Genomic DNA, 18,133 nt, shown 5'->3' with positions numbered 1-18,133 from the left:
TATCTCCATCAGGTTCTTTTGGATCATTGTATTACATGGTGGAGAACTAGCTCATCAACTGTCAACCTATTATACTGTGATTTTAAAGATACAAAATCAAAAAAAATTACAGTGTAATTATTATTTAGATATAAAACTGGTAAGTCTTTCATATCTTTGTAAAACATTTGGATGCAATGGCACAGTAGAGGTGGTGATGGCCTAGTGATATTATCACCAGACTATTAATCCAGAAACTCAGCTAATGTTTTGGGGACCCTGGTTCGAATCCCATCATGGCAGATGGTGGAATTCGAATTCAATAAAAAATATCTGGAATTATGAATCTACCATGTAACCATTGCTGATTGTTGGAAAAACCCATCGGGTTCATTAATGTCCTTTAGGGAAGGAAATCTGTTGTCCATACCTGGTCTGGCCTACATGTGACTCTAGAGGCACAGCAATGTGGCTGACTCTCAACTGCCCTTGGGCTACTAGGGATGGATAATAAATGCTGGCCAGCCAGCAACATTCATGTCTCACGGATGAATTTTAAAAAACTGCATCGAACTACTGCAAGAGTATCAACATTTCTCTTGCTCCTTTGCTCAAGATATGTTTGTGAACAAAATAGACATTCAGGCACTCTTTCCTAGATATAAGGCCAGTGCTTCTTTAAGACTGCCAGATCCAAAATATACAGCTAAATGTTTTTTGAAGGATTATCATCTCAGCCATGGCAGCCTCACAGTTCAGTCTCTGAGTTTCAAGATTCTGGGTTTCAGATCTCACTCCTGGGCTTGAGCACACAAATCAAAGCTGTCGTTTCAGTTCAATGTTGAGGGAGCGCTGCACTTTTGGAGGTGCCCCTTTTGGATGTGACGTTAAATCGAGGACCCGATTGCTTGCTTGGGTCGCGTGACACTTTTTCGATTAAGAGCTGAAAACTCATCCCTTGGCCAATATTTATCTCTCAACCAATGTCACAAAAATAGATTATCTGGTCGGGCTAACACTGCAGTTTGTGGAAGTTTGATGTGTGCAGACTGGCTGCTGTGTTTCACACATCACAGAGACCAAGGGGCTGTTCTTCCATCTGTCTGAAGCGTGCTGGAAACCAGTGGGAACACCAGCTAAGTGATTTAAATCTACCTTTAATGTAATTTAAATCTGATTAGTGGATTTGGGACTAAATTCGCAGGGCCTGCTAGCATCTCTCCCCCTGTCGGGAGTATTTCACTTCAGTGGGGTTCAGGCTAGCTTCCCACTTTCGGGGAAGTTGCACTGAAAAAAAAAACAGCGTGATTTACACCAGCTTTCTCATGAATTCAACACTTAGAATTTTTTTGGGAGAATTGCGGCCTATACTTCAAAAAGTACTCCCTTGGTTGTAAAGTGCTTCAGACATTTTGCAGTGATTTAAAACGCGATAAAAACGCAAATCTTTCTTTCTGAGATTGTGGGAGCTGCAATCATTAGTTGTCAGCCAGGGCGTATTTTTATCAGACATAATGGCATTACCATACAACCAATGACATCAAAACTCACTAGGTATTCATCAGCCCAAGTAATAAAACCATATAACAACAACAACAATAATGCTTTTATGGGTGAGGGGATTTCTCATTAACTGAATTTTACAAACAACCAAGAAAACAATACTCACTCTTTTGTATTTCTTCCGTAAGTTATCAAAAGTTTCTGGTTGTATTTGTTTGCCAATATTTGGTTTATACAACACATACTGCTTCACAGTAATTTGCTCAGCCAAAAGTGCAAAAGGCTCATTTCCTCTAAGCTGTAAAAGAAAGAATCAATAAGAACGTCTGAAGATACAGGTTTAAAGTTTATTTATTACTGTCACAAATACGCTTACACTGCAATGAAGTTACTGTGAAAATCCCCTAGTCGCCACACTCTACCACTTGTTCGGGTACACTGAGGGGGAATTTAGCATGGCCAATGCACCTAACCAGCACATCTTTTAGACTATTGAAGGAAACCGGAGCACCTGGAGGAAAACCATGCAGGGAGAACATGTAGATTCTGCAGAGACAGTGACCCAAGCCAGGAATTGAACCCCAGTCCTTGGTGTCTGAGGCAGCAGTGTTAACCACTGTGTCGTCCAGGGTAGTAGCTTAGGCTTGAGTTGCCTAAAGTGTAGGCTTTGAGAGCATTTTGGTATAAAAGTCATGATTTCATATATTGTAAAACAGAGGCAAACCTACAATCCTGTAAAATCACTTTTGGCCAGATAGGTATGCAAAAGTTTAAACCTTCAGGCAAATATTCAAATGTCTATGACACATTTAAATTTTAAACATTATTATTTGAATGTAGTATCTGCTTCATTTAATGATGCAATTTGATGAATATTTTTTATTGAAATGTATCTGTTAATGTCATGCGTTTTCCTTTCTGTTGACTTAACAATTCAATTCTAACTCTAGTAAGAAGAGAACGATAGCGACCCTAGATTCAAAGTACTGCACTTACCAAACCGTTTTACTTTGATCTGCCCACACTCTTTTGCCCGGGGCATTTATATGGGCGGCTCAGGCAGCTGCTTCATTAAGTTTTACAAATTTTCGTTCCTATGAGGTATAAAAGACCCTCCATCCCTTCTTGCCAAGCAGTGGGAGCCCTTAACCAGCAGTCCTTAATAAACAGCTGAAGGCTGCTTATGAAATGGCCCAGGCTAGCGTGTCAGAGGGTGCAAGGTTGTTTCTCCTGTGTCCAATCCAGCTACAGCTGGAACATCCAAAGATACCATCTACACCCTCTGCCGCCCCCTACCCGCCAAGCTTCAGTGGTTGGCTGGATCACTGTGGCAGGTCACTAATTTTCTACCAATCAAATCTTGGCACTCAAGTCTCTGACAGTGCAGAAATGGGGAGGGGGAGGGGGGCTGAATTTTCCTGTGCCACCCACCATGGAAATCATAGTGGGCAGGGAGGCAGATCATGCAAAAGTCCATTGATCTTGGGCAGGATTTTCTGGTTTTGGGGCAAGCATGGCTGGAAAATCCCGCCCAAGGTCTTGGCTTCTAAATGGCTCTGGCCCTCTGCTGGCAAGGAATGCTGGAAGCAAATATGCTCTGACTGCTGCCTGTACATTCTTTGCCAATAATGATAATCAGCTGTCATGCGATCCACAAAAATCTGAAGACTTGTTTTTTTTTGTCTCCATCCTCTGTTGTAGCTACTGTGTTGGATAACTCTAACTATTTGTAGTGCTTAAATGGGGGCAGAAAGACTAAGGAATACTCCATTTTTGTAAAACAAAATGACACTTGCACCAACATTTTTATTTTTGTTACTTTAGTGTCCATCTTTATATCATCCACAAAGGCACCTGACGAAGGGGCACAGCCCTGAAAGCTAGTGGTGTTTGCTACCAAATAAACCTGTTGGACTTTAACTTGGTGTTCTGAGACTGCTTACTATATCCACAAAGAACCCAGAGAAGAATTTCTCCCTCTGCAAGCTTGCTCCAGTGACACAGATTTCCAGAGTGGCTCCACCATGAACAGTAAAGGGACGTGACTCTAAATCAGTCTGAGAGATATCACTGAGTAGCCTAACATGAGAAACATCACTGAAAATTTAACAATCTAAAGCCTAGTCTCGCTAGGGTCAGGGGCTCCAATACTGTCCTTTGGCTGGTCTGAAGTCATCCTCCCCCGCTGCCGCTTCCAGAGAATGTTGGGGTGTTCCCTGCAATTGATGTCACTAAAATGGTCTAACAAAAGAACGAAACTGTATCGGAGAATCATAGAATCTCCTAGATTGCAGGAGGTGGCCATTCAGCCCATTGAGCCAGCACCAACAACAATCCCACACAGGCCCTATCCCCGTAACTCCACATATTGACCCCATGAGTTCCCCTGACACTAAGGAGAAATTTAGCATGGTCAATCAACCAAACATGCATATCTTTGGGCTGTGGGAGGAAACCGGAGCAAAACCCACACAGATACAGGGAGAACGTGCAATCTCCACACAGTGGCCTGAGGCTGGAACTGAACCTGGGTCCCTGGCACTGTGAGGCAGCCATGCTAACCACTGTGCCACCATGCTGCAAAGGGTTTTCCATGGTGCAGGAAAAGTGAGATTTTAAAATAAATGTTTTTTTTTGCTGCAGGTTTATTTGTTAAAATGGAAAATACTTTGAATATATGTACTCGGATTCATCTTCACTTCCCTTTAGTGTGCTCAATTTACACTCACCTGCACCACAGAAGAAACTAAATCTTAGCCCCTATAATTCGCTTTCTAGATTATCATAATTACATGGCGCCCAGCAAGGAACAGACAATAGAATGTGATACTAACCCGGTGTGAAAGGTAGAAACCATCATTAGATCCTGTCAAGGTGAGTGACTTCTGATAAGCCTCCTCCCAGGGCATGCCCCTATCCACACTTATCTGCAGAAAACAAAATAAATTGACAACTCTTGACCAGTACTTACGTTCTTCATATTCTTCCTTCAGATGTACCTTTTTACAGCCATTAATATCAAATCTCCTCTTTCAGTCATTAGCTACAGATTGCTTTCCACCTGTCAGTACAGTCTTATTGGTCAACAGGGGAGGGGAGAGAGGGCCGGGGGTCGGGGGGGTCGGGGGGAGGGAGGGAGGGTCGGGGGGAGGGAGGGAGGGTCGGGGGGAGGGAGGGAGGGAGGGTCGGGGGGAGGGAGGGAGGGTCGGGGGGAGGGAGGGAGGGTCGGGGGGAGGGAGGGAGGGTCGGGGGGAGGGAGGGAGGGTCGGGGGGAGGGAGGGAGGGTCGGGGGGAGGGAGGGAGGGTCGGGGGGAGGGAGGGAGGGTCGGGGGGAGGGAGGGAGGGTCGGGGGGAGGGAGGGAGGGTCGGAGGGAGGGAGGGAGGGTCGGGGGGAGGGAGGGAGGGTCGGGGGGAGGGAGGGAGGGTCGGGGGGAGGGAGGGAGGGTCGGGGGGAGGGAGGGAGGGTCGGGGGGAGGGAGGGAGGGTCGGGGGGAGGGAGGGAGGGTCGGGGGGAGGGAGGGAGGGTCGGGGGGAGGGAGGGAGGGTCGGGGGGAGGGAGGGAGGGTCGGGGGGAGGGAGGGAGGGTCGGGGGGAGGGAGGGAGGGTCGGGGGGAGGGAGGGAGGGTCGGGGGGAGGGAGGGAGGGTCGGGGGGAGGGAGGGAGGGTCGGGGGGAGGGAGGGAGGGAGGGTCGGGGGGAGGGAGGGAGGGTCGGGGGGAGGGAGGGAGGGTCGGGGGGAGGGAGGGAGGGTCGGGGGGAGGGAGGGAGGGTCGGGGGGAGGGAGGGAGGGTCGGGGGGAGGAGGGAGGGTCGGGGGGAGGAGGGAGGGTCGGGGGGAGGAGGGAGGGTCGGGGGGAGGAGGGTCGGGGGGAGGAGGGTCGGGGGGAGGAGGGTCGGGGGGAGGAGGGTCGGGGGGAGGAGGGTCGGGGGGAGGAGGGTCGGGGGGAGGAGGGAGGGAGGGTCGGGGGGAGGAGGGAGGGAGGGTCGGGGGGAGGAGGGAGGGGAGCGGGGGTGGAGGGAGGGGAGCGGGGGAGGAGGGAGGGAGGGAGGGGAGCGGGGGAGGAGGGAGGGGAGCGGGGGAGGAGGGAGGGGGAGGGAGGGAGGGGAGCGGGGGAGGGAGGGAGAGTCAAGGGGAGGGAGGGAGGGTCGGGGGGAGGGAGGGAGGGGAGCGGGGGTGGAGGGAGGGGAGCGGGGGAGGAGGGAGGGAGGGAGGGGAGCGGGGGAGGAGGGAGGGGAGCGGGGGAGGAGGGAGGGGGAGGGAGGGAGGGGAGCGGGGGAGGGAGGGAGAGTCAAGGGGAGGGAGGGAGGGTCGGGGGGAGGGAGGGAGGGTCGGGGGGAGGGAGGGAGGGAGGGAGGGTCGGGGGGAGGAGGGGAGGGAGGGAGGGAGGGAGGGTCGGGGGGAGGAGGGGAGGGAGGGAGGGTCGAGGAGGGGAGGGAGGGAGGGAGGGAGGGAGGAGGGGAGCTACCAGAGATCCTGCATAACAATAATTTACCTTATAGAGAACGACTTGTCCATCTTGCGGGTGCCCTGGTGTAAGGAAAACTTGCTGACTTTCCTCATATATCTCTTTTACTCCTGGAGCTAGATCTAATGAAATAGAGGAGACACAATCAAGTAACCCACTGTGTTTGATGTGTCAAATCAGTGTGTCAAGGCAATGGAAGATCAATTAATGCTACCCTAAGTACTTGCGTAGGAAAGCTGGAGGTTAAGCTTTGACTGTAGCAATGGCAAAGATTACACACAGGCTGAAAAATAAGATTCATGCTGAAAATCAGTGATGTGACAGCTCTGACTGCTGGTCCCTGCCTGATTGAGACCCGGCTAAAATTCAGTATCAGATCTCGTATAAATTAACCCAATGAACCACAGATCGTAACCGAGTTATTACAATGCAGCTCACTGGCCGGTGCCTGGCCAGCTTTAGCTGCTGACCCACACACAGGTGCTAGAAGAGTCAACAAGAGGAAAGGGGGTGCTGCCAGGCTAGCAGCCATCCACAACACTTTTATGGAGCACACCTGCTCTGTCTGCCATGCCAAATAAATGTAACCTCTAAAAGAAATAAGAGCAGAAAATGCTATAAAAATTCAGCAAGACCGGGAGCACCTGTAAAACGAGAAACAGAGTTGATGTCGAGTCTGAATGACTCTTTTTCAGTGACACGGACTCAAAATGTTAGCTCTGTTTTTCTCTCTCCACAGATGCTGTCAGAGCTGAATTTTTTATTTCAGAGTTTCAGCATCTGCAATATTTTCCTTTTAATTTTTGAAAGGGTTGTTTCCCATATTTTCAGTGTACCCCAGTGGTCTTCTGGTTAGACCTGCTCATGACCTGGCACAAACAAGTGGAATTTCAGTCAAAAATTCTACCCATCACTTTTAATCATGGTTCTATCACCCACATTAGGAGACTGCTTCATTCAACCAAGGCAGCTAAAACCCTTTTCATCTAAGCACTCTGAATATCTAAGTCGGCAGTTTCTAATTTGGTGGCTCGCACAAGTTTAAGGCTATCAGATATGGGAGGTTGTGACTTGAAATTTGTTCCCGTCATTTACCTTACAATCTAAAACACAAGCCAAATGGTGTTGAATTTGTCCCCCATACAATGGGTTTAGGAAAGTCACTAGGGCACCCTTCAACCTTCCTTTCCACACCCCAGGAGGTCACAGCTGTCACTAACTTGACGCCTACAGCACTTTGACTCTTGCCCATAAAGTGCAAGCTGCAGCTCACTAGTAGTCAACAAGTTAAGATCTAGTAGCTGCCTGTTGGCACTGAGGAACATCCACTCACTACAACCTCGATTTAACAGAGGTATTATCATGGCAGCAGAACGATATATTGCACAATACACAGTACGATATAAATCATCATTTGCATTACTGTGAACAATGTAATCTGAAATCATAAAATCCCTACAATGCAGAAGGAAGCCATTCAGCCCATCGAGTCTGTATTGACAACAATCCCACCCAGGCCCTATCGTTGCAACACCACATATTTACCCCGCTAATTCCACTAACCTATCATTCTGGGACATTAAGGGGCAATTTAGCACAGCAAATCAACCTATCCTGCACATCTTTGGAGTGTGGGACGAGATCGGAGCACCCAGAAGAAACCCATGCAGACACGGGGGAGAACGTGCAGACTCTGCATAGACAGTGAACCAAACCAGGAATCGAACCCAAGTCCCTGGAGCTGCGAGGCAGCAGTACTAACCACTGTGCTGTCTCTTCAAGTACTACACGCATTGAAAAATATGTTATGCAAAACTGAATACAGAAGTATTAATGACCCAAATCACTCTTTTGCCATTTGCAGTTAATTATTTTTTCTTCTATATTGCAAATATTATCTTCCTATTTATTTCAAGAACTGCAATAGGTTCTGTGAAGCATTTTTCCTTTAGTGGATTCTAATCACTTATGACCCACATATATACTCTTTCACTAAATAGCTGAGATTTAAATAAGCAGCGTCAAATCTGGCCTTCGCAACATTTACGCACAAAATAAATTCTCTGCATTTTTAACGAGTCGCAGTATTGTAGAGATACAAGGAATGAGAAAGAGTGGTGACCCTCTGTTGTTAGAGATATCATACCTAGAATTCCCATGTCATATTTTCCATCTTTTTTGTCCTTTTCAATCAAATAGTCGAATGTGTCTGTAAAATACTGAAAAAGTGCATTTTGCTTATGAACCTCGAGTCCAAGAATCCGATTCAGGAATTTGGTGATGCTGCAGTCTGAAACGAAGGAAGAACAAAAATCACATTAACACACTTACGTTTTAAGGTTATTTATTGCCTCTTTTTGGACAAAGCAAGTATGGAGCAAGCCTCTTTAACAAACTGGCCCAGATTAGTGTTGGCAAATCACCCAGATTGTCCAGGAGCATCCCAAAATTGACACTGCTACGAGCAACCTGGGACAAAATAGGGGAGCAGTGAGGAGATGGAATTCTGCTGCAGCACGGTGACACAGTGGTTAGCACTGTTGCTTCACAGTGCCATGAACCTGGGTTTAATACTGGGCGGGTTTCCTTGGGGTACTCCAGCTTCTGCCCACAGTCCAAAAGTGTGCAGGTTAGGTACAGTGATTGTACTAAATTGCCCCTTAGTGTCCAAATGTGTAGGTTAGGTGGGATTAACTATGGTAAGTATGCGGAGTTACAGGGATAGGCAGCACAAAAGGTCTGGGTAAGCTACCCTGTCAGAGAGTTGGTGCAGACTTGATGGGCTGAAGAACTCTTCTGCACTGTAGGGAATTTATGATTCTATAAAGATCCATCCTCAGCAATTTATCCAGTGAAATCAAAGCTTAATGTAACCAAGCAGCTTGAGCAGAATGCCACCTGGTGATGAGGCAGAGGAGACTTACTAATTATAGTAGATACCTGAAGCTTTTATGCTTCACATGTAGATGGTCATTCTTCATTGAAGTACATAACTATATTTAAATTCCCACCATTTGACACCTATATAATATCTTCAACATAGCCAGTCACTCTGGATTACAGATGCTGCCTGATGTTTCCAGTATTTTCTGCACTTGCTTGAGATTATAAAGTATGAACCACCTTTGGATTCTTGGAGGTGGCGGAGGCTCAGAAAGTGCAGCTATCAGAGGCGAGGCTCAAGAAATTTCCCAATGCCAAGTCCATTCCTACAACTTAGTAGAAACGTTTTTTTGACAGGCTTACAGGAAACAAAGACACTCAGCGATTGTGGGATAAATGCAATAATAATTGTAAATTGCGATCAAGTGGAACGTGATCAAACTCCCACCCATGCTTCCAGTCAGAGTTGCAAGCCTAGCTCATAATTTGTGCGTTCAGCCATTGTCGGTGAAAAGCAATTGATTATAAAGGATTTCCAACAGCAAATCCTTAAATTCAAATTGATAATTGGGTAAAAAAATCCTCTCACCTTTTTCCACATTGATACATCCAAAACGATTTTCTTTGCAGAATATACCAACAGCCATCAGTCCCAGTCTCATGTCTACAATACAGATGTTTCTTTTTAGATTTCTTGACTGAATATTACATTCTACAGAACACAGGCTGTTACAGCCACTGAAAGATAATTTGTCTTCATATTATACTATATACTGGATGTTACTTCATCAGTATAGTTAAGTTAATTTACAAAAAACAATATATTAACAGGACTATTTCAAAATAGTGCATTTAAGAGCAAAACTAATCACTTACAAATGATTTTAAATATGTATCTATACTCTACAAACCTTAGATAGGGTAGGGGCTAATTACTTACCATCGATAAAGGCACTGGGACCTCCAATGTAATCTTTTGGTGGTTGTACTTTATTTTCAACCTGACCTAAGATGGTTTTAATGATTTTATCCAGTGCTCTGCTTCCATACTGTTAGAAAATAAAATTATAATCAATAAACAAAAATCAAACATCAATTCATCTCAACTACTGGGAAGTTAGCAAAGTATTTTACTATGTAAGTTCTCCAACAAATTACAAAATATATTTGACATTTGGATAATATAAAGTAAAACTGCCATCTAATTCTGTGAGCAGTGCACTTTTATTTTTTTTACAATTTTCCATAGCACTGTAGTACAGGGAATCATTCAAGAGGGAGGAGCAAAAGGAGAAGTGGTAATGGTAGGGGATTCTATAATCAGGAGTACAGATAGCACTCTTTGCAGGATCAAGTAGAATCAAGAGTCCCTCAGGGTGTGTGTTGCCCAATTAGTGCCAAGGTGAGGGACACCTCGAACCAGCTTGAAATGATACTGGAGGGGGACAGGGAGGATCTAGTTGTATTTCATGCTGGGACCAACAACATAGGCAAGATGTCTTGTTTCTGGAATCAGGAATTAGGATCAAAATTTAAGAACAGGACCTCAAATGTTTAATCCTTGGATTATTACTTGAGTCACGTGTAAATTGGGAATAAGAAAATTAGGAAAGTAAACATGTGGTTAAAGGAGTCGTTAGGAAAAAGGGGTTTCATTTTGAGGGGCACTGATATCAGTATTGGGACAGGAAAGAGCTGTACCGTTGGGATGGACTCTATCTGAACAGATCTGGACCAGTATCCTAGCAGAGAGGCTAAACAGGATGGTCAGGGGAAGTCAATTTGGTTTCAAAAACAAATAACAGGATAGAGAGTAAAGAAACAGTCAGGATCCAACTTCAAGTATGACAAGCAATGGCAAAACTATTAGAAGCATATTGATTAAACCAGCAGATAGAAATAATAAGCAGGTGAATCAGCATTAGTGTTGAGGGACAGGTTAGAGTGTACGGCCCAAATAAGAGTTCTATATATCAATGCATGGAGTGTAAGGAATAAATGAAATGAGTTCCAGATACAAATTCAAATTGGAAATTATTATACTGTAGCTGCCACTGCAACACGGCTGCAGGATGGTTGATTCTGGGAACTAAATATACCGGCTTAAAAGGCTTTCAGGATGGATAGGGAAACTGACAGAAGGGTTGGGGTAGCTTTACTGATTAGAACCAAAATCACTTCAATGGTGAGGGAGGATATAATGAGGGGTAAGAATCCAGTGAGGACCTTATGTGTGGAGCAGAGGAACAGTAAAACTGTAATAGGTTTGTCTATAGACCTTTGGTAGCAGCTTTGAAGTGCTAAATTATATAAATGCAGAAATTAGGCAAGTGTGTAGCAAAGACAAAGCAGTATTAACGGAGGACTTTTAACTCTAACAGACTGGGAGAGGCAGACAAGCAGCTGTCAGAAAGGTAGTAAATTTCTGGAGCGTGTCTGGGGCAATTTTCCCCAGCAATATGTTCTGGACGCACAAGAGGACAAGCAATATTGGATTTGGTAGTGAGTCGATTTAATTAGCAACCTAATTGTGCAGGAACATTTATCAAATAGTGACCATAACATGATTGGGTTTAACATAGTATTTGAAAGCAAAACACACAAATCAGCTATTAGTATTGTAGATTTAGGTACGGCCGACTTTCATGAGATGAGGGAGAAAGAGACTGTCCATAATAAACTTGAACAATCTGCCAATGGCTAAAACAACTAAAGAACAGTGGAGGATATTTAAAGAAACGTTTAAAGTAATATAGAACCAGTTTACACCCGAGATAAAAAAACCCAACTTCACAGAAAAAAACAGTCCTGGACAACTATGATGATAAGGAGCAGCATTAAACTTGAAGGGCTTGCAAAAAACAACACAGATCCTGCGGAATGGGTAAGGTACAGAGACCAGCCAAGGGCCACAAAGTTGTTTAAAACGGTTGCTAAAAAGGACAATGAAAGAAAGCTTGCAAGGGACATCAAGGATAATAAAAATAAATTTTATAGTTACACAAAGGGAAAGAGGGTAGTCTGGAGCAATGTTGGCTCACTTGTAAGGGTTGGGTGGATGTTACACCCCTTACAAGATAAATGGGAAATTCCATTATTTTTTAAGGTTCTACAGTTGTGGTGAGGGACTGATGGAACTCTTATGTGATTTACGCGCCATGGTACACAAAACAAAATTATGGACAGCTACAGGTGTGCCTGAAGCATAGTTGCATGTGGCATCTCATGCACATAACAGGAAAACAACATTTATAACAGCATTGAGGGTACACCTACACCTGATGGGCTGCAGCAGTTCAAAGTGGTGGCTTCCCGAAGGCCTTTAGTGATGGGTGACAAACAATCCACAAATAATTCTTAAAAATACTGTAAATTTAGCTGCTTTCAGTTTTGACCTCCTCTTATTATACATGTACAAGCGCCTGGCTTAAGAAAGTAAAGTATAACAGAGAAATGTTAGATACTACCTTGTTATCAAAATTGTATTTGCTGAGGTCTCTGGATTCTGTTGCTCTTCGGTCACCATGAGTCAAAGCACCCTATGGAAAGAACACGTTTGTAATTCTACAATGCTAGCAAATAAACTTCTACTCCAAGCAGATCTTACATTACTTAGTAAAATTCCTTCACTGCTTGATGGAATTTTCAAGCATGATACTTTTCTGTATTAGTAACTCAACAATCTGACCAAAGGTTCCAAAACACAAGATCAAAATCGCTTTTGTGTTTTGCAACTAAGACCAGAAGAACTGCCTTGAGTTGAACAATTGCATTATTGTGTGGTGTGGTACTGAGTTAATTACATCAAAGGGGAACCTAGGATTGATGCCTGTGTACTGAGTGGGCTGATCTCATGACATGATCACATCATGACATTTGACCAGACTGGAGATATTTAAAAAAAAATCAGGAAGGGTTCCACATGTTGGAAAATGAAAATGTCAGAAAATCTAGTGAGAACAGCTGATGCTCAGTTGTGATACTTCCCGCAAGTTACTGGCTAATTAGGGATTCCCAGTCACGTTCAGGGGCAAGGAGTGGAACTATATTCAGCAAGATCAACACTTTCAGAAGGAAAATTTTTGGGTGCAGGGAAGAGAAAAATAATGTAAATACAAAGTCTGAAGTGATTCTCAGGAATCATACATTTTATAAAATACATCAAGGTTGCAAAAGTTACAAATTTCATTGTTAATATTAAAATTAAAGAGCATATGGATGTCAAATATTGTCAATCTAAACTACTAATATTGTCTTTAAAAACTGTAGGACGACAAAAAGATTATAGAGGAACCAAACACCAGTGGTGAACTCATTACTTTTCTTAAATCACCCAAACTTTGTAGATACTATCAGTGATCATTTCCCTGCTGATTTTATTCCTACTTGGAGTATTCTGTGGTCACTTTGAGTTGTGTGGGCTGCCATTGAATCGTTTTGTTCAGTAGAGTATGTAAAAAAGGTGACAATGCAGATTCTCAGTTACTTGTCTAACATGGTGGTTGAAGGGCCTGCGTAAATAGAGTTGAAGCTTTTATACATTACATTTAGTAAAAATAATGAGATTACCAGACTTTCCAAACGCTTAGCAACAATTGAGGCAAATCGTCTTTCGCCTGCAAGCTCAGAGATCAGGAATATATATTCTGGAGCGGATACCTGGTTTGACCTGTGAGTACGACCTGAAAAGAGAACAAAAATGAAGATGCAGAAGAAATGCATCATCAATCGCGTTGAACTGTGGTCTAAAACACTGTTCACAAAACTGCCTATAAGGCGATCATTTGGTAAAAAATAACTTTTACACTTACTAGCTGATGACAGCGCGTTCTAGTTTTCTGTGAGCAATGCCAACAACCAACATAACAAAACTGTGCTGAGATCACAGAATCAATATAATACATAAGGTGCACGGTTTACATTTACCTCAATGTGCACTTCCAGCTGGCTTTTCGTGCAGCATATTCTCAGGATTTGAGTAATGGTGAAGTGGGGAATCATATGTACAGCAGCACCATGGGGAGTGGTTAGGAAGAGGAAGTTTAAATGAGTGCACTGGGAAATGGATTCACAGTCAGTTTCCTACATGGTGATGCACAAAACTGTGTTAATGTGGAAAGTTATCAGGAGGATTGGCTACAACATGCTTGAGGCTAAAAAGGCTTTTCAAGTTGTTGTTGCTAGCCTACACTTGAAGTAAATCTCACCATACCACAGAAAAATTAGATACAACTGCTGTATCAATACATGCTAGCATTTTAAAAATACTGACAATGGACAGCAAGGCAGAGTCAGTATCGGCATTTCTATCTGATTGCCAAAGTTTGCCACTATCTTAAAGGTTGGGTGCTGGGGTGCAAGGGACGGGCACAGTAAGAAGTCTCACAACACCAGGTTAAAGTCCAACAGGTTTATTTGGAATCTGCTCTGATGAAGGACCTCTACTTTAACCTGGTGTTGTGACTTTTCTTATTGTGCCCACCCCAGTCCAAAGCCATCATCTCCACAGAAGGGGTGGACAGCAAAACCAAATTTTCTTTGTGCCCCTTCTTAATCTCATCCAGCATCCCATCTTCATGTAAAGAGGACAGAACAGAAGGAAATCAGTCCAGACCACTCTCTTGCACACCCACTCCCCGCTGTGACAGGGGTGGGTCGTGGGATGGGCAGTTTCAGAGCACAATTATCAGAAGCGTAGGTGTGGCAGTTTATCAAGTGGGAATGGAATGTGCAAAGCTAAACAAAGAATGTAAAATATTTGTTTTTAATTAAACAGACCACACAATAAAAGAGCTTCCACAAATGAGAGCAATCTTTCAGGTCTTTTTAAAAAAGTCTTTATAGAATTGGCTTTCTGCATGCACTGAAATCCAAGTTAAATTGTAACAATTATTCATTGTTCTGTCTACAAATCTATATTAAACACTTTGGACTTTAGCCTAAACATTTACACAGATCAAAAAACAGAAGCTATTTATTGTGAACATCAGAAAGTGAGGACAAATATTCTCTTTGATCTACCAAAATGGACTAAAAACTTTTAGATACCTTTATTGAATACCCAAGAATCAAAAATAAAACAAACATTGAAACAAAGATTGATTACAGCTTTGGGGCAATAACTAGTAAATGATTTCCCCTAGGCCCAGAGGTAATCATGAGTGCAGTAATCATGAGTCTTTTCACCTTGAACATTTTATTGTCTAATATAGCTGCCTTTTATAAATCCTTAGAGCTATTTAGCAGTAATTTATATGGCAAATTAACATCTATTCATTATCATCTCTTTTCAGGTTAAAATTGCACTATTTTTAGCATTGTACACACAAAAGTAAATTTTAACACACTGTGCTTGCTATCGTTAATAATAGCCAACTTTCCACTGGGACTTACCAAACTGTTGAATAGCTCGGTCCGCACTCCAAGGCAATTCCAGTGTCATGTGCACTCTTCTTCGTTGGTTCCTTATTCTTTTATCAGCCTGCAGTGAAATTCCTGAACTGGCTGCTTCAGAGATAATGGCTACAAACTTGACAAATCAAAAAGAGTTCATTATAATTCTAGCAGATATATGAACTATTATGGATGCTTATTTTCATGGATAGGTACAATCTCCATGAAGAGAACAGCATATTGGCCTCGCAACACAATGTGTCACTGGGTGTGGGATGTGGGTTCATTTCCGAGGTCCGTTACATGGTGACTTAGCAGTGCAAGGTGCAGAAACAATTGCTTCTCCACAGTGAGGTGAGATAATAGCAGACTGACGTATATAGGATACTTGTCTTTATTAGCCAAGGCATAGAGTTTAAGAGCAAGGAGAAAATGCTGGAACTGCACAAAAAGTTGGTTAGGTCACAGCTAGAGTACTGCGTGCAGTACTGGAATTCACTTTATAGGAGAGATGTGATAGTACTGGAAAGGGCATTGAGGAGATTTATCAGGATGTTTCCTAGGCTGAAGACTTTCAGTTATGAATAGAGATTGGATAGACTGGGGTTGTTTTCACTGGAGCAGAGAAGACTGCAGGGAGGACATGACTGAGATGGGGCATTGATTAGATAGAAAGAAACTTTTCTCCTCAGTGGAAGATCAATGACTAGAGGGTAGGAGGCTTAGAGGGAATGTGATGAAACATTTTTCACCCAGAGGGTGAAGTCTGGAACTCACTGCCTGAAAGGGTGGTGGAGGCACAGACCCTCATAACGTGTGCACTTGTGATGCCAAGGCATAGAAGACTGTGGGCCAAATGCTGGAAAAATGAGATTAGAATTGTTAAGTGGTTATTTTTGACTGGCACAGTTGCAATGGGGCGAAGGGCCTTTTCTGTGCCATAGATCTCTATGATTTTAAGTACCCTTAAGTATCTCGTAGAAGGCAGTTTCTGGTGTTATAGGACTACCAAATAGTAAGAGATGCTGTGTGGCAAAGGATGAACAGATGGATCAGATAAAATCCATCCATCTTAGTGTAGAGAAAACTACTTAACAGAGAAGTAATAAACATAATGCCCATGATAAGGAAGAAACAAATGTGATCTAGTATGCATGTGTCAAAACATTGTTTTATCTTTTCACTCATCTTCAATCCTTCATATGTTAACGCGGCCTGGTGGTATTACACAGCTATTACACAGCACTTAGTAACATTTGCAGAGCAAAATATAGGAGAGGTAACGCTTCAACAAGTTGCCAGTCATTTATTTCAAAGAAAAATAAGACATAATATTTATAATGAGAAACAAACCTACCTTGTCCCCATTCATGAACCGTTCCTTCTCCTTTAAATTCACATGATCAATGGACAAATTTTGCTCGGCTCTGGACTCGTAACAAACTGAGCCATCTGGCTTGCGAACAACACGCCCCTTTCTTCCAGTCATCTATCAAAATGAATAATTCAAGTTTTTTCCCCAAACTTTGTGTCGGGTATTAGCATCAAGCACTCTCAGATGCAAGATTAAGCATCCACTCTCCTGTGCCAACAAGTTGCTTAACCCTTATTTATGAACAGTACTGTCTGCCGCACCTATGAGAGATTTCAATTGTCCACACTAATAATTCTTAATGCTCAACACTTCATATGAGACAGGTAACCTGGTCTAAATTATTGTATAGATAGTCTCCAGTTTTGGACTCGTTCTGCTTTGGAACAAGATGGAGATGACCAATAATCATTTCACTTGGTATCCACAAGCAATAGAGAGTTCTTTATTCCATTAGCTCAGGAGGATGAATTCACACCCAAGTTTGAGTGATAAAAGTGCGTAGCGCTGATTCCCAATGAGTACAAACCTGGACTAACATAACTAGTTAACTTTTTTTACTTAATCAAATGAATTCACAGTTGAATAATGTAAGATTGGATAGGCAGCAGCCTACATTACCCTAAGAAAATTCTGTGTTGAATTAACATGCTGTGCCATTATATAATTGTGATGTTTTAAACGATCTACTTCTCTTCCTATCACCATATAACTATATGCAACAAAAATCCCATATTTGCTGCATTTTATGAATGATTATGTGATTAGTATCCCAAGTTCCTCTTAGCTTGGCCTATACTGACCAGGAGAGTAGTGTGAAAGATTAAAGGGCTTGGGATTGGGGACAGTTATTGAAATGGAAAACAAACTGGTTGGCAGACAGAAAATAAAGGGCGAGAAGAAACAGGCCTTTTTCCAAATGGCAGTGACTGGTGGGGTACTGTAGGGATCAGTGCAAGGACACCAGCTGTTCACTCCGTACATTAACAATATCTCTAAATTTGCAGATGACACAAAGCTGGGAGGGTGAGTTGTGAGAAGGCTACAGATACACTTGAGTGATTTGGTTAAACTGAGTGAGTGAGCAAATGCATGGCAGATGTAGTGGATAAATGTGAGGATATCCACTCTGGTGGCATAAGCAGCAAGGCAGATTAATAATTGAATGGCTATAGATTGAGACAGGGTAATGTGTAACAAGACCAGGGTTTCTTGCACACCAGTCACTGAAAGTAGGCATGCAGGTGCATAGTATTTTTATCATTATGGTGAGAGGATTTGAGTACAGCAGCAGGGATACTTTGTTGCATTTATACAGAGCCTTGGTCTCCTTATCTGAGGAAGGATGCTCTCGCCATAGAGGGAGTGTAGCAAAGGTTTACCAGACTGATTCCTGGGATGGCAGGACTGAAGTAAGAAGAGAGATTGAGTCTGTTAGGAGTCTTGAAGAATGAGGAGCGATCTCATAGAAACTTATACATTTTTAGCAGGGATAGACAAGGTGGATGTAGGAAGGATTTTCCCAATGATGGGGGAATT

The 18,133-nt window shown here is 43.2% G+C and overlaps 1 protein-coding gene across 1 annotated transcript in view; it reads right to left on the bottom strand.

Moving 5' to 3' along the window:
- LOC145358475 (protein strawberry notch homolog 2-like) overlaps positions 1 to 18,133 on the bottom strand; it is a 146,442-nt gene that overhangs the window by 9,880 nt on the left and 118,429 nt on the right. The window contains exons 20-29 of the mRNA XM_080212557.1: positions 16,580 to 16,711; positions 15,223 to 15,358; positions 13,399 to 13,511; positions 12,297 to 12,368; positions 9,770 to 9,878; positions 9,419 to 9,493; positions 8,093 to 8,236; positions 5,974 to 6,068; positions 4,317 to 4,409; positions 1,649 to 1,780 (exon numbers count right to left, since the gene is read on the bottom strand). Coding sequence (XP_080068683.1) covers positions 1,649 to 1,780; positions 4,317 to 4,409; positions 5,974 to 6,068; positions 8,093 to 8,236; positions 9,419 to 9,493; positions 9,770 to 9,878; positions 12,297 to 12,368; positions 13,399 to 13,511; positions 15,223 to 15,358; positions 16,580 to 16,711 — 1,101 coding nt within the window. The remainder of the gene's footprint in view (positions 1 to 1,648; positions 1,781 to 4,316; positions 4,410 to 5,973; positions 6,069 to 8,092; positions 8,237 to 9,418; positions 9,494 to 9,769; positions 9,879 to 12,296; positions 12,369 to 13,398; positions 13,512 to 15,222; positions 15,359 to 16,579; positions 16,712 to 18,133) is intronic.

Source organism: Carcharhinus amblyrhynchos, chromosome 26 (genome assembly GCF_965287045.1).
Source record: "Carcharhinus amblyrhynchos chromosome 26, sCarAmb.v2.hapA, whole genome shotgun sequence".
NCBI lineage: Eukaryota > Metazoa > Chordata > Chondrichthyes > Carcharhiniformes > Carcharhinidae > Carcharhinus > Carcharhinus amblyrhynchos.
The sequence above is the reverse complement of the archived record's forward strand: the minus strand, read 5'-3'. Positions and strand labels throughout refer to the sequence as shown.